The sequence below is a fragment of the Cetorhinus maximus genome, chromosome 16 (genome assembly GCF_964194155.1).
Source record: "Cetorhinus maximus chromosome 16, sCetMax3.hap1.1, whole genome shotgun sequence".
NCBI lineage: Eukaryota > Metazoa > Chordata > Chondrichthyes > Lamniformes > Cetorhinidae > Cetorhinus > Cetorhinus maximus.
The window spans coordinates 29,464,256-29,484,591 of NC_135894.1; the positions used below are offsets into that span (position 1 = coordinate 29,464,256).

The following is a 20,336-nucleotide window of genomic DNA, read 5'->3' on the forward strand; positions in this document are numbered from 1 at the left end:
CCAATTAATTTTACAGCCACCAAACAAGTGGGTAAAAATAATCCTGGTCTTGGAGTTTGGAGAAGCAATTGGAAAATGGCAAACTGTTTGCTATTTTACCTTGGATAGCCCAATGACAGGAGAAGCTATCATCAACGTCAAGTGTACTGAGATGGGGCTGGCAGCTTCCAGAGTTAATGGACCAGGAGCAGTATAGAAACAATCTCCATGCTTCTGGGAAGACAACATTACACTGGCAGAGGCTCTGGGCTGATCTGGATTGTGAAGTTGTCATTGGCAGATTGGTGAATGGTGGAGACTAGTACACACCCAGAGCTACCTGTGCTCCCTGTCTGCCTATATCCCAGACTGTGTCTCAGCAGCTACAAATCAGGAAGGTGCATGTTAATACACTCAGAGGCAGACTGAACTCACCCAGAGACCTCTCTCTCTCCTCTCTTCTTTCCTTGGCCAGTCTTTGTCTATCGACCGTCTTGGAAGATTGGGGATCTAAAAATCAACAAAATTAACAACACTTCACAAAAAAGCCCAAGCAGCTCTAACAGTCACATTGGTGAGGTGTTCCTGACACAAAGTTTGCTATCATGATAAGTGAACACACCCTCAGGACTTTACAACTGCTCATACCAGCTCAGATAGTAGGACATGCCTCATAACAATTCCAATCCTGAAGAGTGTGAATTTAGCACCTTTGATGACCTCAGGATGTCCCAAAGCACTTTACAGTCAGTACTACTTTGAAGTAATCACTGTTGTAATGTAGGAAATGCAGCAGCCATTTTGAGCACAGCAAGTTCTCTCAAGCAGCAACGTGACAACGAGCAGAAAACCTGTTTCAGTGCTGTTGGTTGAGGAATAAACATTGGGCAGGACCCCAGGGAGAACTCCACTCTTTCAAACAGTTGCGTGGGATCTTTTACATTCACCTTAGAGCAGATGGGGTATTGATTTAATATCTGATCTGAAAGATAGCACCTCTGACTGTGTGCAGCACTCCGAGTGCAGCACTGGGAGTGTCGGTCACAATTTTGTGCTCAAATCTCAAACGGGACTTGAACCCACAATGTTCTGGCTCAAAGACTACTGTGATACCCACTGAGCCACAGCTGATACCTGGAGCAGGATATTGGCCCCAACGAGGTGAGAATGGAGACAGGGGCATAATTTCCTGCCACCAGCCAGCATAGCTGTTTGCTGGGACCATCTTGCCTCTGAATTATTTTGCAGGAGGCAGAGTGGCCTGCAGGCGATGGGTAGCCTAGCAAGCTAATTAAAGATTGGATTTTCCATTAGCCTGCAAAGCCCCTGTGGCATTGGCAGCACAGCAGCTACCTGAAGGGGGCCTCCCAGTAGGAGACTGCAAGTACCTGCAAACTGGTGCCTCGACAGCTGTAAACATTTCTTATTTCATATTTTTTTGAAGCTGCTGAGGCCACCTCAAGATAGAGCTGCCCTCTCTCTCCCTTACCTGCACCAGCAGGCTGCAGGTCCTTCGTGCTTAACAAACATTTAAAGCCTCACATCCACATGAGTAATTTTGTTTCTTGTTGTTTGTTCTTGTGATGTGGGCTTCAATGGCTGGGCCAGTATTTACTGCCCATCCCTAATTGCCCTTGAGAAGGTGGTGATAAGCTTCCATCTTGAACCGTTGCAGCCCATGTGGAGTAGGTACACACAGTGCTGTTAGGGAGGGAGTTCCAGGATTTTGACCCAGCGACAGTGAAGGAACAGCGATATATTTCCAGGTCAGGATGGTGAGTGACTTGGAGGGGAACTTGTAGGTGGTGGTGTTACTTTGCATCTGCTGCCCTTGTCGTCCTAGATGGTAGAGAGTTTGGAAGGAGTCTTGGTGAGTTCCTGCAGTTCATCTTGTATATGGTACACACCACTGTCACTGTGTCAGTGGTGGAGGGAGTGAATGTTTGTGGATGGGGTGCCAATCAAGTGGACTGCTTTGTTCTGGATGGTGTCAAGCTTCTTGTGTTGTTGGAGCTGCACTCATCTGGGCAAGTGGGGAGTATTCCATCACACTCCTGAATTGTACTTTGTAGATGGTAAACGGGCGTTTGGGAGTCAGGAGGTGAGTTACTCATCGCAGGATTCCTAGCCTCTGACCTGCTCTTGTAACCACAGTATTGATATGGCTAGTCCAGTTCAGTTTGTGGTCAATGCTAACTCCCAGGATGTTGATAGTGGGGGATTCAGTAGTGGTAATGTAATCGAACATCAAGGGGTGGTGGTTAGATTCTCTTGTTGGAGATGGTCATTGCCTGACACTTGTGTGGCGCGAATGTTACTTGTCAGCTCAAGCCTGAATGTTATCGAAGACACTTAATATATTAAATCTACATTGTCTACTCTCTCTCACCTCTTCAAATTATTCAATAAGATTCCTCAAGCAAGACCTTACCTTATGAATTCCATGCTGACTGTTCATTATATTTCTTATTTCTAGATTTTTTTCCTATTTCTGCCTTTGATAGGGATTTCATTAATTTTCCTACCAGTGATATTAAACTGACTTGTTTATAATTCCATGAATATTCTTTATCTCCCTTAAGTATAGGAATAACGTTAGCTATCCATCAGTCCTTTGGCAGCTACAAGTTTTCTGATTGAATAATTAAATGTGCAGCTGTACTACTGCTATCGCTTCCCTACATTCTGTTAAAATGTGTCAATGAGATTCACCTAGATCTGGAATTTTAACCTGAGTTTGAACAGTTAATTTATTATTTCTAGTCATTTTATTTTGATTGTAGTTATATCATTTCTAATTTCAACTTCAGAGATCATGCCTCCTGATCCAACTCCCTGCTAAATACTAAACGACATCAACTTATATTTACATAGCTGCCTTAACATAATGAAATGTCCCAAGGTGCTTCACCAGAACATTCTAAAACAGCCTGACAGAGTCACATAAGGAGATATCGGATCTAATGACCAAAGCTTGGTCAAAGAGGTAAGTTTTAGGGAGTGTCTTAAAGGAGGAGAGGTGGGGAAAGGTAAAGAAGGAACTCCAGAACATGGGGTCTAGGCAGCTCATCGCACAGTCACCAATAGAGGAGCACTTACAATTGGGGCTACACGACAGATCAGAATTAGAGGAGCGCGGATATCTTAGAGGTGAGGGACAGGAGGAGATGGGAAGGGGCAAGGCCATGGAGGAGTTTGAAAACAAAGATGAGAACTTTAAAGTCAAGACTTTGCTTGACCAGGAGCCAATGTTGGTCAGTGAGCACAGGGGTGATAGGTGAACAGGATTTGCTGTGAATTAAGACACAGGCAGCAGAAGTTTGGAAAACCTTAAGTTTACAGTGGGTGGACTGTGGGTGACCAGCCAACAACTCTAAGCTGAAGTTGCTTGAAGACTCCTACTGCTGATGTAGATTTCTGGGATCATGCTACTTTCCACAAAGCCACACATCTGTGCTGCTAGCTCTAACCTTGATTAACTAAAGCTTTTAGTAATTAATTCACTTGATTTATTTTTAGGGGTTTTCCCCCCAAAGACCAATTACTTAGGTTAAATTATTAATTTAACAGTGTTAGTTATACATTCTGATGAATGGTCATTCATCTGAAAAGTTAACTCTCTCTCCATGGATACTGCCAGACCTGTTTTTGTTTTAATTTTATATTAATTAGGTATTCCTCATTTTAAATAGTTACTGACTCTAGCTTACACAAACCATTACAAATGTCAACAGGCAAAAAGAAGCACTTGCTCCCTCACCAATTTTTTTTATTCTTTCATGGGATGTGGACGTTGCTGGCAAGGCCAGCATTTGTTGCCCATCCCTAATTGCCCTTGAACTGAGTGGCTTACTCAGCCATTTCAGAGCGCAGGTAAGAGTCAACCATGTTGTGGGTCTGGAGTCACATGTAGGTCAGAACAGGTAAGGATGGCAGATTTCCTTCCCTAAAGGGCATTAATGAACCAGATGGGTTTTTACAACAATCAATGGTGGTTTCATGGTCACCATTACTGACACTAGCTTTATATTCCAGATTTATTCATTGAATTTAAATTCCACCAGCTGCCATGGTCAGATTCATGGTCCCCAGAAAATTGGCTCTCTGGATTACTAGACCAGTGACATTACCACTACACCAGCATCTGCCCCTAATACTCACAACTTCCAACTCCATTCACTGTTAATGCTGCATCCTAGGTTTAGGAGGTATTTTGTACTTTTATAGTATTACCTGGCACTGATCGTACTTTTAATTATTATATTAAATATTTGCTGTCACTGCCCCCAACATTCCAGTAATTAAGATAACATTTTTACTAGCCTTGTTTGGATGTTAGACTCATGCTGACTACTACATGAATTGGAGATCCATGGCAGCTCACTGGATTTCTTCGATCATCTGGCTTGGCTGATAAATGAATCCCTGAAAGACATAATTTACACAGGTTGGTTTTACACACATTTACTGAGCAATGTTCCCACATGTTCAACATTCCTGAACACACTCAAAGGCAATGCCTCAGTAACCATCTCAAAGTATTTCTTTTGGCGCTGCTTTCTGGTGGGAACACATGAACAGAAGGAGGCCATTCAGCTCAAGTCCATTCCACCATTCAATTAATTCATTGCTGATACCTGTATCTTAACACCATATCATGCCATTGCCACATCGAACTAACCAAAAACTATCAACCTCCACTTTTAAAATACAATTGTCCCAACATGCATGGCCATATGGAGGAAAGAATTCCTCATTCGCACAACAGTTTATTTGAAAAATGTAAAGTGGTCTTGAAGGGGTTACAGCACAGATTCACCAGATCAATAGTGGCCTAAGAGGGTTAGATTCTGAGAACTGATTAGAGATTAGGCTTGTATTTCCTTGAGTGCTGAAAATGAAGGGGTGATCTAATTGACGTGATTAAGATGATTAAAGGATTTAATAGGGTAGGCGGATAGAAAATATTTCCTCTGGTGGAACAGTCAACATCAAAGAGGCATCACTGCAATTACAGCTAGACTCCAGAAGTAACTGCTATGCCAGTGCAGCTACAACACTGTCCTGGAGGTGTCAGCTGTGGCTCAGTTCATAGCACCCTCGCCTTTGAATCAAAAGGTTGTGGGTTCATGTCCCACTCCCGGAAACCAAGAACTGTGAATGTACTCGAAAGAGTTACATGCGATCTGTTGATAACTCGAAAGAGTTACAACACTGTCCTGTCTACAAAACCAGGACAAATCCAACCCGGCCAATTACCGCCCCAACAGTCTACTCTCCATCAGTAAAGTGATGGACGGGGTCATCAGTGCTATCAAGTGGCACTTGCTTAGCAATAACCTGCTCACTGATGCACAGTTTGGGTTCCACCAGGACCACTCAGCTCCTGACCTCATCAATACTTTGGTCCAAACATGGACTAAAAAGCTGAACTCAAAGTGAGATGAGAGTGACTGCCCTTGATATTAAGGCAGCATTTCACTAAGTGTGGAATCAAAGGTTCCCCCACCCCACCCCAAAAATTGAGGTTAATGAGAATCGAGGGGAAGGCTCCACTGGTTGGAGTCATACTAACACAAAGGAAGATGGTTGTGGTTGTTGGAGGACAATCATTGTCTCACAGACTAGTCAAGCAACAACCTGACAGTCATCCTCACGGAATCATACCTTACAGATAATGTCCCAGACATCACCATCCCTGGCTATGTCCTGTCCCAACAGCAGAACAGACCCAGCAGAGGTGCTGGCACAGTGGTACACAGTCGGGAGGTAGTTACCCTGGGAGTCCTCAACATAGACTCCGAACCCCGTGAAATCTCATGCAACATGGGCAAGGAAACCTCCTACTGATTACCAGGTACCACCCTCCCACAGCTGATGAATCAGTGCTCCTCCATGTTGAACACCATTTGGAGGAAGCACTGAGGGTGGCAAGGGCGCACAGTATACTCTGGGTGGGGGGACTTCGATGTCCATCACCAAGAGCGGCTCGGTAGCACCACTACTGACTGAGCTGGCCAAGTCCTAAAGGACATAGTTGCTGGACTGGGTCTGCGACAGGTGGTGAGGGAACCAACAAGAGGGAAAAACATACTTGACCTTTTCCTCACCAACCTGCCTGCCCCAAATGCATCTGTCCATGACAGTATCGGTAGGAGTGACCACTGCATAGTCATAGTGGAGACAAAGTCCTGCCTTCACATTAAGGATATCCTCCATCATTGTGTGGCACTACCACTGTGCTTCAAATAGATCTAGCAACTCAAGACTGGGCATCCATGAGGTGCTATGGGCCATCAGCAGAGCAGAATTGTACTCGAACACAATCTAACCTCATGGACCGACATATCCCCCACTCTACCATTACCATCAAGCCAGGGGATCAACCCTGGTTCAATGAGTGCAGGAAGGCATGCCAGGAGCAGCACCAGGCATACCTAAAAATGAGATGTCAACGTTGTGAAGCTACAACACAGGATTACTTGCATGCCAAACAGCATAAGCAGCAAGTGATAGACAGAGGTAAGCAATTCCACAAACAACGGAACAGGTCTAAGCTACATGAAGTCATGAAATGTGGTGGACAATTAAACAACTGACTAGAGGATGAGGCTCCACATAAATCCCCATCCTCAATGATGGAGGAGCCTGGCACATCAGTGCTAAAGATAAGGCTGAAGCATTTGCAACAATCTTCAGCCAGAAGTGGATGATCCATCTTGGCCTCCTCCGGAGGTCCCCAGCATCACAGATGCCAGTCTTCAGCCAATTAGATTCACTCCATGTGATATCAAGAAATGACTGAAGGTACTGGATACTGCAAAGGCTATGGGCCCTGACAATATTCCAGCAATGGTACTGAAGACTTGTGCTCCAGAACTTGCTGTGCCCCTAGCCAAGCTGTTCCAGTGCAGCACATCACTGGAAAATTGCCCAGGTATGTGCTTTACACAAAAAGCAGGACAAATCCAAAATGGCCAATTACTGCCCCATCAGTCTACCCTTGATCATCAGTAAAGTAATGGAAGGGGTCATCAACAGTGCTATCAAACGACACTTGCTTAGCAATAACCTGCTCACTGACGCCCAATTTGGATTCCACCACGGCCACTCAGCTCCTGACCTCATTACAGCCTTGGTTCACACATGGACAAAAGAGCTGAACTCCAGAAGTGAGGTGAGAGTGACTGCCATTGACATCAAGGCAGCATTTGACAGTGTGGCATCAAGGAGCCCTAGCAAAACTGGAGTCAATGGGAACCGGAGAAAACTCTCCGCTGGCTGGAGTCACAACAAGCACAAAGTAGGATGGTTGTTGTTCAGTCATCTCAGCTCCAGGACATCACTGCAGGAGTTCCTCGGGATAGTGTCCTAGGCCCAAACATCTTCAGTTGCTTCATCAATGACCTTCCTTCCATTATAAGGTCAGAAATGGGGATGTTCACTGATGATTGCACAATGTTCAGCACCATTCACGACTCCTCAGATACTGAAGCAGTCCATGTCCAAATGCAGCAAGACCTGGACAATATCCAGGCTTGGGCTGACAAGTGGCAAGTAACATTCACATCACAAGTGCCAGGCAATGACCATCTCCAACAAGAGAGAATGTAACCACTGCCCCTTGATATTCAATGGCATTACCATCACTGAATCCCCCACTATCAACATCCTGGGGGTTACCATTGACCAGAAACTGAACTGGACTGACATATAAATATTGTGGGCAGAATTTTTGGTTCAGCCGCGTATGCCAGCATGTAAAGTGTCGCGCGGTGAAGTCAGGCATGCGTCCCGACGTCACCGCACGTCATTCCGATCTTTTGTTCGGCAGGCGCACACAAGAATCGGCTGCGCCCCCACCGAACTGTCGAAGGCCTGTTAAGGACATTAATAAACCAGTTAACCAATTTGACAGGGCTGCCCGTCCAACCTTAAGGCCGGCCCGCTCGACAGGGAGAAAACTCTTCCCCGTGGCTACAAGAGTAGGTCAGAGACTAGGAATCCTGCGACGAGTAACTCACCCTCCTGACTCCCCAAAGCCTGTCCATCATCTACAAGGCGCAAGTCAGGAGTGTGATGGAATACACCCCACTTGCCTGGATGAGTGCAGCTCCCACAACACAAGAAGCTCGACACCATTCAGGACAAAGCAGCCCACTTGATTAGCACCCCATTCACAAACATTCACTCCCTCCACCACCGACGCACAGTAGCACTGCAGGAATTCACCAAGGCTCCTTGGACAGCACCTTCCAAAGCCATGACCACTGCCACCTAAAAGGACAAGGGCAGCAGATAGATGGGGACACCACCACCTGGAAGTTCCCCTCCAAGTCACTCACCATCCTGACTTGGAAATATATCGCCGTTCCTTCACTGTCGCTGGGTCAAAATCCTGGAACATCCTCCCTAACAGCACTGTGGGTGTACCTACACCACAGGGACTGCAGCAGTTCACCCAAACAGCTCACCGCCACCTTCCCAAGGGCAACTAGGAATAGGCAATAAATGTTGGCCCAGCCAGCGAAGCCCGCATCCTGTAAACGAATTTTAAAAAGTCCTGGGACCTCACTGCAGGAGTTCTTCAGGGTAGTGTCCTAGGCCCAACCATCTTCAGCTGCTTCATCAATGACCTTTCTTCCATTTTGAGGTCAGAAGTGGGGATGTTCGCTGATGATTGCACAATGTTCAGCACCATTCATGACTGCAACGGTCCATGTCCATATGCAGCATGGCCTGGATGACATTTAGACCTAAGCTATTGAGTGGCAAGTAACACTTGCTACAAGCAAGAATCTCCAAGACACTGCTGTGTGCAACCCTGGAGAAAAATCATCAGGATATTAATGGTTTTTTTTTTGTCATTTTCTTTGCACATTTCTCTTCATTAGATATAAAAATATTGAAAGTGGGGAAAGAAAGTCTGTTTGCTTGACAGTCAAGCATCATCCAATTGGGTAATGAGCCTTTTTCCAATTGGCATAGGAAGGCAGTGCACCACAAGGATGGATGTGTTGGTCAATTAATGGCTGGAGCGTGGTGGCAAGTCATGTGGTAAAACCTCCAGGAATACATTTTAATCACAGTTGGCAACCCTACACCTGCCCCTATGCCCTCTCCCAAACACTCACCCATACCCTCTCTCCCAAACACTTGCCCCCTATGCCCTCTCCCAAACACCTGCCCACTACCCCCTCACCCAAATACTTGCCCCTACCCCCTCTCCCAAACGCTCACACATACCTTCTCCCCCAGACAGAGCCCTGCATCCCTGCTCCTTGTAGTTAGACACTGCCCCCAGCTTTTTAACTGAAAGACAGTGTTAGTGAACCTGTAATTATGGTAAACCTATAATTCATAGCTAGTTAGCCTGATCAACAACAATTACAAGTGAGCTATATAATTCCAGTTTGGTTTTTAAGAGGCACTCCATCTCAATCAATCACTGAGGCTGTGATAAAATCCCAGAACTCCCTACCGACACCACCGGGAGTGCAGAGGCTGCAGTTTTCGGGTGGTCACTGACGGAGCTGCAGGACACTGGACCATGGACCTGCCTGGTGCTCGCTTCCAATTACAAACAGAGGGCTGGAAGTGGCCAGTCATGTGACTGATGCAAACCTGCAGAATTGAAATATTTTTTTTTTAAAAATTTATTCCAACTATTGACTAATCAAATTAAGTTTGGGAAGATTGCAGTGTTGGGATATAGATCGGTTGGTGAGTGTTTTGATTTTCTTTTTGGGTTTTTTTTGAGTTCAAAGAGACTGGATGCCCCCATGGAGACGCTGTGTCGTTACAAAGTTCCCTTTATCCCAGACCAATTCATCGATGGAGGTGGCGGATTGGAGTCAGTTACTGTCCCAGGTTAAGCTCTTTTGGCTGAAAGACCGCTGGAACCCTTCAGCACAAGTCTACTTGTCCCGGGATACCCCGGTGTGCTGACTCTCCTTGTCATCCTGATTTGCTGCCTGATTTCCAGTGTCGAGTAAGTACACAGCTCGTTACCATGGAGACTGTCTGTGCTGAGGAGCAAGTTGGACTGAGGCCAGGACCAGCTGGTGAGAGGGAATCATCAACATTTATGGAACAGCAGCACGTTCCAGGGGCCAAGTCCCTGTGGATCTGGGCGTTGTTGGTGACCCCAAATAAAAATACTGGACATAAAGACACCAGGTACTGGACGAGGGTCAGAGAGGCTAAAAACCGGACAAATGGCTACCCTAAAATGCCTTTTCTCAAGGACAATTAGACCCTGCCAGCGATGTTCCCATCCTGAGACTGTATACGTATTCTTAAAATTAAACAAACCAAGAAAGATCACCTAATTACCTAATTCATTTAAAAAGCATACTTTGGGCATGATGTCATTGTGACCATTTTTGCAGTTTATCTGTATCAAACAGCATTGGCGAGTTGGAAGCCTCACCGGATTGAGGCAAAGCTCTGATATTTCAGATGATATTTAAGATGGACTGCAGTGGTTCAAGAAGGCGGCTCACCACCACCCTCTCAAAAGTGACTAGGGATGGGCGATAAATGCTGGCCTAGTCAGTGACACCCACATGGATTTAAAAATTTTTAAAAACAAATCAAATTCAATACAATACGGGTCAACCTCTGATTTAACATTGTTCAGCAGCTTTTAAAACTAATGTCGAGGTTGTTTCAGAATTTCAACTGCATAGCACCTGTCTGTCAGGCACTGAACAGCCACCACGGATGGAATTTTTTGGCCCCGTCACAGCAGGGGCGGGGCCATAAAATGCGGCGGGCCATTCAAAAGTCCATTGGCGGGAACATAAATCCTGCCGGGCAAAATTCTGCCCCATGTTTCCAAAATAGTGGGCAGGAAGTGCACTGTCATAATAAACCAAGCTCCAATGCCCACCAGTTGTGGCAGACTAAAAGGACATGCTACAGCGCCCGCATTCAAACAAGAATTTCCTCCACTTTAGATACAAATAAGGGTCCTCAGGGTTGTTTGATGGCCCCTCAACAATACTGGTTTACCCAGAGACAGCTGGTGCTAGCTGTACAAACTCTTCCCAATTTTGACCTCCACCCCTTAACAAGCTACCCTCTCTAACACTGGACCTCACTCTTGCTCACCTCAATCTGGAGGTCACTGTGCCTTCACGGCCTCTTGTGAGTTGCTTGGAGAAGCCCATTAAGTTTAAAGGATGGAGAGGTTGATCAATTGAGGTATTTACAATGTTAAAGAGGTTATGAAGGAAACTGTTTCCTCCATTGGGAGAATCCAGAACAAGAACTTGGAAAATTAGTGCTCGGCCATTCAGGGGTAAGCTCAGGATGTCCTTCATCACACACAGGGTAGTGGAAATCAGGAACTCTCTCCCCTAAAAGGCTGTTGAGGCTTGGGGGTCAAGGGGGCTGAATAGCCTGCTCATGATGCTATGTTCCTATAAATCCTTTTATTTGAACCCTCCCTTATAACTAGATGAATCAATGTTGGTCTATCTTCTATATGAATGCCAAACTATTCTTTCATATTTCTTTAAATGTATTTCTCCTTCCAGAAAATTTGCCTAAATTTTCTTTCTTTCCCTCCACTTGCCCTTCAAACAAGAGTCATTTACATTACAGTAGGAGGGCATTCATCCCATTGAGTCCATGCCAGCTCTCCATGGAGTAATCTAGTCAGTCCCAGTCCCCCGCACTATCCCCTGTAGCCCTGCAAGCTTATTTCCTTCAAGTGCCCATCCAATTTCCTTTTGAAATCATTGATTGTCTCCACTTCCACCAGCAAGTTCCAGATCATTACCACTCACTGTAAAAAAGTTCTTCCTCACCAGACTGATTCCTAGGATGGCAGGATCGTCGTATGAGGAAAGATTGGGACGACTAGGCCTATATTCACTGGAGTTTAGAAGAATGAGAGGGGATCTCATTGAAACATATAAAATTTTGACAGGGTTGGACAGACTGGATGCCGTGAATTTGATTTCTCTGGCTGTGGGGGTGGGGTGGGGGGCAGTCTAGAACAAGAGGTCACAATCTAAAGATACAAGGTAGACCATTTAGGACTGAGATGAGGAGAAACTTTTTCACTCAGAGGGTGGTGAACCTGTGGAATTCTCTACCACAGGAGGCTGTGGAGGCCAAGTCACTGAATATATTTAAGAAGGAAATTGATAAGATTTCTGGACTCGAAAGGCATCAATGGGTTTGGGGTGAGAGCGGGAATATAGAGTGGCATTGAGATAGAGGATCAGCCATGATCATACTGAACGGTGGAGCAGGCTCGAAGGGCTGAATGGCCTACTCCTGCTCCTATTTTCTATGTTTCTCTCAATCCCACCCCCCACACCCCCTGCATCTCCTGCCAAAACCTTAAATCTATCTCCCCTAGTCTTTGTACAGTCAGTTAATGGGAACAGCTTTCTTTTGTCTATATTATTTAAACCTATTATCATCTCTTGTACATTTCTAACAGATCTTCTCTCAATCTCCTTTACTCCAAGGAGAACAACCCCAGCTTCTCCAACCTAACCTTGTAACTAAAATCCCACATCCCTGGAACCATTCTGGTAAATCTCCTCCACACCCTCTCAACGACCCTCACATCCTTCCTCGGGTGTGGTGAGCAGAACTGGACACAGTGCGCTAGCTGTGACCTAACCAAAGCTTTATACTAATTCAGCAGAACTTCCTTGTTTTTGTACTCAATGCCTTTATTTATGAAACCCTAGCTCCCATATGATTTGCTAATCAGCATCTCAAAGTGTCCTGCCACCTTCACAGATTGATGCACACGCACCTCCCTGGTCTCTGTTAGCACAGTTCTAAAGAGTGTGTGGTATTAAGTCTCTATTGCCTCTCTGCCCCCACTTTTGCAAAAATGCATCACTTCACACGTCTAAATTCCAGCTACCATTCTGCAAGCCTATCTATGTCCTGCTGAGGCAATGTTATTTTTATTTGCAAATGATTGAGGCTCAACAAAATTTCACAAAACAGACTGTACTGAGCTGTTGTGGAGATGTAGTTCATTGATGGTTTTAGAATGCTAGTGACATATTAATCTTGCAGTTTTGAAAAGTAGTCCCTAGATCCTTAAAATATGTGGGGTTGGCACATGATATTTTTACTACCTAGATTTAAAGGACCACATATTTGGCTCAATGTTTTGGATGGACTTGAAGCATATTTTGGTTACTGAATGAGAAGAAGGGAATTTGAAACCAGTTCGGGTGCGACCAAACTATCAGGCTGAGGAGTTTGATGCACACTCATTCACAATTCCTGCACTAAATGAGGGGAGAGATGGTGGTGTAGCGGCAATGTCACTGGACTAATAATCCAGAGGCCTAGACTAATCCTCTGGGGACATGGGTTCAAATCCCACCACAAAATTTAAATTCAATTAATAAAATCTGGAATATAAAACTAGTCTCATAATACTGACCACGAAACTATCATCAATTGTTGTAAAAACCTTTAGGGAAATCTGCTGTCCTTACCTAGTCTGACCTAAAATGTGTCCAGACACACAGCAATGTTGACTCTTAACTACCCTCTGAAAATGGCGAAGCAAGCCACTCAGTTCAAGGGTAGTTAGGGATGGGCAACAAATGCTGGCCTTTCCAGTGACGCCCATACCCGTGAAAGATTAAAGAAAAGTAGTGCATTACTGTGATTACTGAAGAAGAGGTAAGGACCTCAAATACATAATAAATAGCTAATCGGTCAGAAATAACCGTTGTAGCTAAAAACAGCTCTCTGAACTGTTAATGAAATGCTCTGTAGATGTAAGGGATCCTATTATCCAACACATACCTCAAAGCACAATGACTATTAATCCATTTCAATAATTCATAGCTTCTCCACTTGCAGCCATTAAGGTCTTATTAAGTAATAATTCACCAAACACTGCGTTACTGATAAAGGACAAAGTGAGCAAAACACAGTTAACTATTAGCTTTCAGAGCACAAGGTTTGTGCCACTGACTTTATTATCAGTGAAAGGTGATGTATGAGCAAAATCATGTTTCGAGAACATTGTGGCAATAGAACATTTGAAACGCATCCCTCACTAATATTGTTCAAGTGAGTTCAGGTTCCAGCTTGCTATTACAATGGTATGTTCTAAACAGCCTCATGACCTACAATTATCAGGGAGCCTTAATACAGGGAACCAAAGCTGCTTGGAAGGCTCCTCGAGAAGATGCAGATTTACCAGAATGGTTGCAGGGATGAGGGGATTTTAGTTACAAGGTTGGGTTGGAGAAGCTGGGGTTGTTCTCCTTGGAGTAAAAGGAGATTGAGGGGAGATTTGATAGAGGTAGACAAGGTTATAACAGGTTTAGGCAAGATAGACAAAGAAAAGCTGTTCCCATTGGCTGATGATACAAGGACTAGGGGAGACAGGTTGAAGGTTTTGGGCAAGAGATGCAGAGGAATTGTGAGGGAGAACTTTTTACGCAGTGAGTGCTAATGGCCTGCTGCATACTAGGCTGGTGGATGAGGAGTAAATGAATGATTTCAAAAGGAAATTGGATGGGCACTTGAGGGAAATAAACTAACAGGGCTACAGGGAGTGTGCAGGGGCATGGGACTGAGTCGATTGCTCTAAAGACAGCTGGCAAAGACTTTATGGGCCGATTTAGCCTCCTTTTGTGCACTAAATGACATGAGCTAAAGTGTGCATGGACCTGCTTGCCCTGCTCCACCCCCTGCATAAGCGTCAGAGGCCCGCCCACCCGTGCTTGGCCCACTCACCCCGCAGCCATTTAATAGCCGGCTGGACCACTTTCTGGGCCAGAGAGGTTGACTGACAATTATTAACAATGATCATGAAGCTAAAAGGATCACAATTTTAATTGTTAGACTTGACATTCTGAGTCTAATGGGAAAGGAGTGTGTAAATGCAGCACCTTCTTGAAACTCACAGGGACTTTGAGGATGTGCTGTCATTTTCACAGAGCCAGTGGACTGGTTTCTGTTTGCGAAAACAGTAGCAAGAGGAGATATTGAAATGGTCTCAGCTGTAAAGCAACCAGCAACTGGTGCTGATTCACAATAAACTGCTTCATATCTCTTCCTCACAAGTTACAGAATCCATAGATTCATTGAATGGTTATGGTGCAGTAGGAGGCCATTCAGCCCATCACATCCATGCCAGCTGTCTGTATGAGGAACTCACCCACTGCCACTCGCCCACCTTTCCCCTGTAGCCCTGCAAATTTTTTTCCTCTTCAGATAATGATGCAAGGGGAGGATTTTCCCATCGTCGGGCAGGCCTGGGAACAGCCACGCAACAGTCCACCGCCCGCAATCGGGCCCCAATCGCGATCTCACCTTGGCTGGCCAATTAACGGCCCAGCCAGCATAAAACACACAGTGATAACCTCGGTGCTGCTGGGTTGGGGGCGGGAGGAGCGTAAGCGCTGAAGTCTGCGCAGGTGCGGGGGGAGTGGTCACTGAGGCACAGAACTGCCCGAGGGAGCTGAATAATTTTAACATGAAAAATAAAGAATTCAAAAGTAAGAAAATCATGTCCCCACATGTGACTCTGTCACATGAACAGGGGCATGTGGAAAATTAGTTTTCAAAATTTTTATTGTGTTATTTTTTTATTTACTGTCCAAAACCTCATCCTGCCTGTGAATGAGGTTTCATTAAAAATGCAAAGGCCGCCTGGCCTATTCGCCTGCCCGCCAACCGAACGGTTGAACGGGCAGCAAAAAATTCAATTTAATTATTTACTTAAGAGCCTTAATAGGCCTCTTGTCAGCAGATGTGCTGCCGCCTCTCGTGTGCGTGCCCGCCGAGCGAAATTTCACGAGAGTGCACGATGAGAGTGCACGGGTGCTCGCCCGACATCATCACGCACTATTTCACTCTCCTTCGGGTCGGGCACACACCCGCCTTCGGGATGAAAAATTCTGCCCCAAGTCTTTTCTGAAAGTCTTGATTGAATCTGCCTCCACCACACTCTCAGGTTAGTACGTTCCTGATCCTAACCACTCGCTCTGTGGAAAGAAGTTTATCCTAATGTCGCCTTTGGTTCTTTTTAAATCGATGCCCTCTGATCGATCTTCCACCAAAGAGAAATTTCTCTCCGTCTACTCTGCCCAGACCCCTCGTGATTTTGAATACCTCTATCAAACCTCCTTTCAGCCTTCTCTTATCTTCTATCTATCTTCATACCTGAAGTTCCTCATCCCTGGAACCATTCTTGTGAACCTTTTCTGCACTCTCTCTAAAATCTTCATATCCTTCCTAAAGTGTTCCTAAAGAATTGGATACAATACTCCTGTTGAGACCGAACCAGTGTTTTGTAGAGGTTCAATATAACTTCAATATAGCTCTTGTACTCTATGCCTCTATTCATAAAATCCAGGATTTCTTTTGCCCTTTTATCCATTTTCTCAAACCTGCCCTGCCACCTACAACAATATATACACATATACCCCCAGGTCACTCTGCTCCTGCACACTCTTCAGAATGTTATCACTTATTTTACATAATCTCTCCTTGTTTTTCTGACCAGAATGATTAACTTCACACTTCTCTACATTACATTTCATTCGCTGCGTGTCCGCCCATTCCACCAGCCTGTCTATATCCACTGGAAGTCTATCACTATCACGATATTTCCAAGTTTAGCACCATCTGAAAAGTTTAAAATTGTGTCCTGTACACCCAAGACTAGATCATTAATATATATCAAGAAGAGGCGGGCGTTCTAACACCAACACCTGGGGAACCCCATTATAAACCACCCTCCAGTCTGAAAAACAACCTTTTTAAAAATTCATTCAGGGGATGTGAATGTCACTGGCTGGGCCAGCATTTATTGCCCATCCCTAATTGCCCTTGAGAAGGTGGTGGTGGTGAGCTGCCTTCTTGGACCGCTGCAGTCCATGTCATGTAGGTACACCTGCAGTGCTGTTAGGAAAGGAGTTCCAGGATTTTGACCTAGTGACAGTGAAGGAACGGTGATATATTTCCAAGCCTGGATGGTGAGCGACTTGGAGGGGAACTCATTACTTTTTTTTTTTACAACTGGCTTAATTCACAGGATTTCCACTTTTCCCTGTAATTTTCAAAATATTTTATTTTAGCTTCATACTCTTTCCTCACTTATTGCCCAGAAACTGCACAGGAGATTTACAGTCCATGTATCCATGTTGCTACTGTCCCTTTTATTCCATGAGCTATAACTTTGCTGACTAACCTGTTGTATGGCACTTCATCAAAAACCTTTTGGAAGTCCATGTACGCCATAGCTCATCAAAAACTCAATCAAATTAGTTAAACATGACTTTCCCTTAACAAGTCTGCACTGGCTTTTCTTAGTTAATCCACATTTATCCAAGTGACTTTAGATGTTGTCCAGGCATTCCTAAAAGCTTTCCCACCACCATGGTTAAACTGACTGGCCTGTACTTGCTGGGTTTATATTTAAGCTCTTCTTTGAACAAACGCTTAACATTTGCAATTCTCCAGTCCTCTGGCACCACCCCTGTATCTAAGGAAGACTGGAAAATTATGGCCAATGCCCTCTGCAATTTCCACTCTCACTTCCTTCAGTATCCTTGGATGCATCTCATCCGGTCTTGGTGACTTATCAACTTAAGTACAGCCAGCCTATCTAATAGCTCCTCTTTATCAGTTTTAAACCCTTCTAGTGTCTGAACTACCCCAGCAACTATAGGCCAGTCAGTTTAACCTCAGTGGTTTTCACCATGACCTGGGCAGCATCTTCTTCCTTGGTCAAGGCAGATGCAAAGTATTGATTTTATACCTCAGCCATGCCCCTTGCCTCCATGTGTAAATCCCCTTTTGGGTTCCATCATTCCAGGATGAGGCCCTCACAGTGCGGGCACCTCAAGATGGAAGCTTCCTCTCTCTCCCTTACCTGCATTATCAGGCTACATCTTCTTCAGAGCTGGTGGGACAGTTTTCAAACAAAACGTTATTTAAGCACTGTCCAAGGATTCTCACTACTATATCATCTTTCAAAAAGTCCTACTTGCTCTTTGCTTGTCTCCCATTGCAAAAATGCCAAAAGAAACTACCACCCATCTCTCCTCACACACATATACAACATATTCATTTACTCTCTCTCCAAATATGCCATCTAATTTTCTTCTTCCAATTTTCATACTTCAAACCAAATGATCTTATATAACAACAGATTTCCCCATGGTCTCTAAATGCACAAACTACATTCTGAAACTTGTCTACACCTCAATAGTGCTGGTATTGTAATAAAAACAGAAAATGCCATAAATACTCAGCAGGTCTGGCTGAATCCGTGTGGAAACAGTTAATATATCAGGTCAATGATCTTTCATCAGAATGTTCCAATGGAAGGTCATTGACCTGAAAAGATTGGGTCCCATTCGCTCCATTGGAAGGAAACTGAACTGGACCAGCCATATAAATACTGCAGCTACAAGAGCAGGTCAGAGACTGGGAATCCTGTGGCAAGTAACTCACCTCCTGATTCCCCAAAACCTGTCCACCATCTACCAGGCACAAGTTAGGACTGTGATGGAAGATTCTCCTTTGCCTGATGAGTCCAGTTCCAACAACATTCAAGAAGCTTGGCACCACCCAGGGCAGCTCACTTTATTGGCAGCCCATCAACCACCTTCAATGTCCACTCCCTCCACCACCGATGCAGCACTGTGTGCCATCTACAAGATGCACTGCAGCAACTCACCAAGGCTCCTTCGACAGCACCTTCCAAACCCACAACCTCTACCATCTAGAAGGACAAGGGCAGCAGATAAATGGAAACACCACCACCTGGAAGTTCCCCTCCAAGCCACTCACCATCCTGACTTGGAAATACATTGGCCGTTCCTTCACTGTTGCTGGGTCAAAATCCTGGGACTCCCTCCCTAACAGCACTGTGGGTGTATCTACACCACATGGACTGCAGCAGTTCAAGAAGGCAGCTCATCAACACCTTCTCAAGGACAATTAGTGATGGGCAATAAATGCTGGCCTGGCCAGCAAAGTCCACGTCACATGAACAAATTTTAAAAAAATATGTGTTGGAAGCACACATATGCTGGCATTGAGACCCAGGTGGCCAATTTTCAGGAGGCAACAGGTTAACTGTCCAATTATCCTAATATGTAACACTAAAATGAGAATAACTTTAAAGGAGCTATTATATAACATAACTCAGGCAAGCTAGAAAAGACAAGGGGCGGAATCGCCCCAGATTTGCACCAAGTGCAGCAGTGGGCGGGAAAAAGGATGTTTTACCCGCAGGCTGCATTGGCAGGTTTTTGCGCCGTATCATCCCAATCCCACCTCATTAATCATGCATTCCCAGAAAACACACTGTTTCAATGGTGGGCAACCTCCGATTTGCCCGCCACGCCGTCACCTCGCCGTTTTCTCACGCTGGGCGCCATATTTAAAGTGCAGCCGCGTGCACACCTCTCAGTGTTTCCAGCCCAGGACTGCTGCACAAGAGACATGGCCCCAAAAGGCAAGAAGACTGCAGCCCCCTGATTCAGTGATGCTTTCCTGGGATGCCCTCTGGACATCATTGGAGCCTGCCTTGATGTCCTCTACCCTCACCCTGGCCACAGGAGGCCCATCAGTGTCACTATTCTGGCTTGGGAGGCGGTGACAGTGATGGTCAGTGCCAACACTGCACAGAACAGGTTAGCCATCCAGTGCAGAAAGAGGATGAATGATCTCATCGTGCCACCAGGGTAAGGCAACCATCTCATCTCTCTAAACTCTCACACTCACAAGCCCATCACACATTCCCTGGCATCTCACTCACTGCCAGCCCAAGGGACATCACCACTCACTCTCTCACACATACCCTCACATCTCCATCTGGCCTCATCTCCTCTGGAGACTGCCTCCTCAGCCCGCACCATCTCGAGGCCACTTGCACAGATCAACATGTGCCCCCCCGCACACACCCTGGGATACCCCCACTTCCCCAGTACAGCCCTTGCCCTGCAGCATTTTGCCTGAGGCCATTTCTCCCCCTTCCCCGAACAAGCCCTAGCCCTGCAGCCATTGAGAAGCCACCCCCACCTTACGGCTGCTCTGGTAGGTAGAGATCTGTCCCTGAGCTCCTCTAAAGTGATGTGGTGCTGTCTGTGAAGTCTGGCGCTGATGACCACGAGTGTTGTCCGAAGCAAGATAGGCAAACAAACCTCGAAGTCCCGAGTGAAGTGCAGCTCGCCAGGTGCATGTCACTTATGTTCAGTTATGAAACATGTCAGCGTGTTTCCCCGCCAACGTGCTCGGGTGATTCAGCGTTGGACAGGGGGGGGGTTATTACAATGAAGTTCCCAACGTCCACGGCGGGAAACACATCTCCATCCCCATTGATGGGTGGA

The 20,336-nt window shown here is 45.5% G+C and overlaps 1 protein-coding gene across 1 annotated transcript in view; it reads right to left on the reverse strand.

Annotated features, from left to right (window-relative positions):
* Positions 1 to 20,336, reverse strand: part of map7d2b (MAP7 domain containing 2b) — a 213,915-nt gene that overhangs the window by 186,941 nt on the left and 6,638 nt on the right. Inside the window, exons 2-3 of the mRNA XM_078559598.1 lie at positions 4,303 to 4,404; positions 415 to 489 (exon numbers count right to left, since the gene is read on the reverse strand). Of these exons, the coding sequence (XP_078415724.1) occupies positions 415 to 489; positions 4,303 to 4,404 (177 nt within the window). The remainder of the gene's footprint in view (positions 1 to 414; positions 490 to 4,302; positions 4,405 to 20,336) is intronic.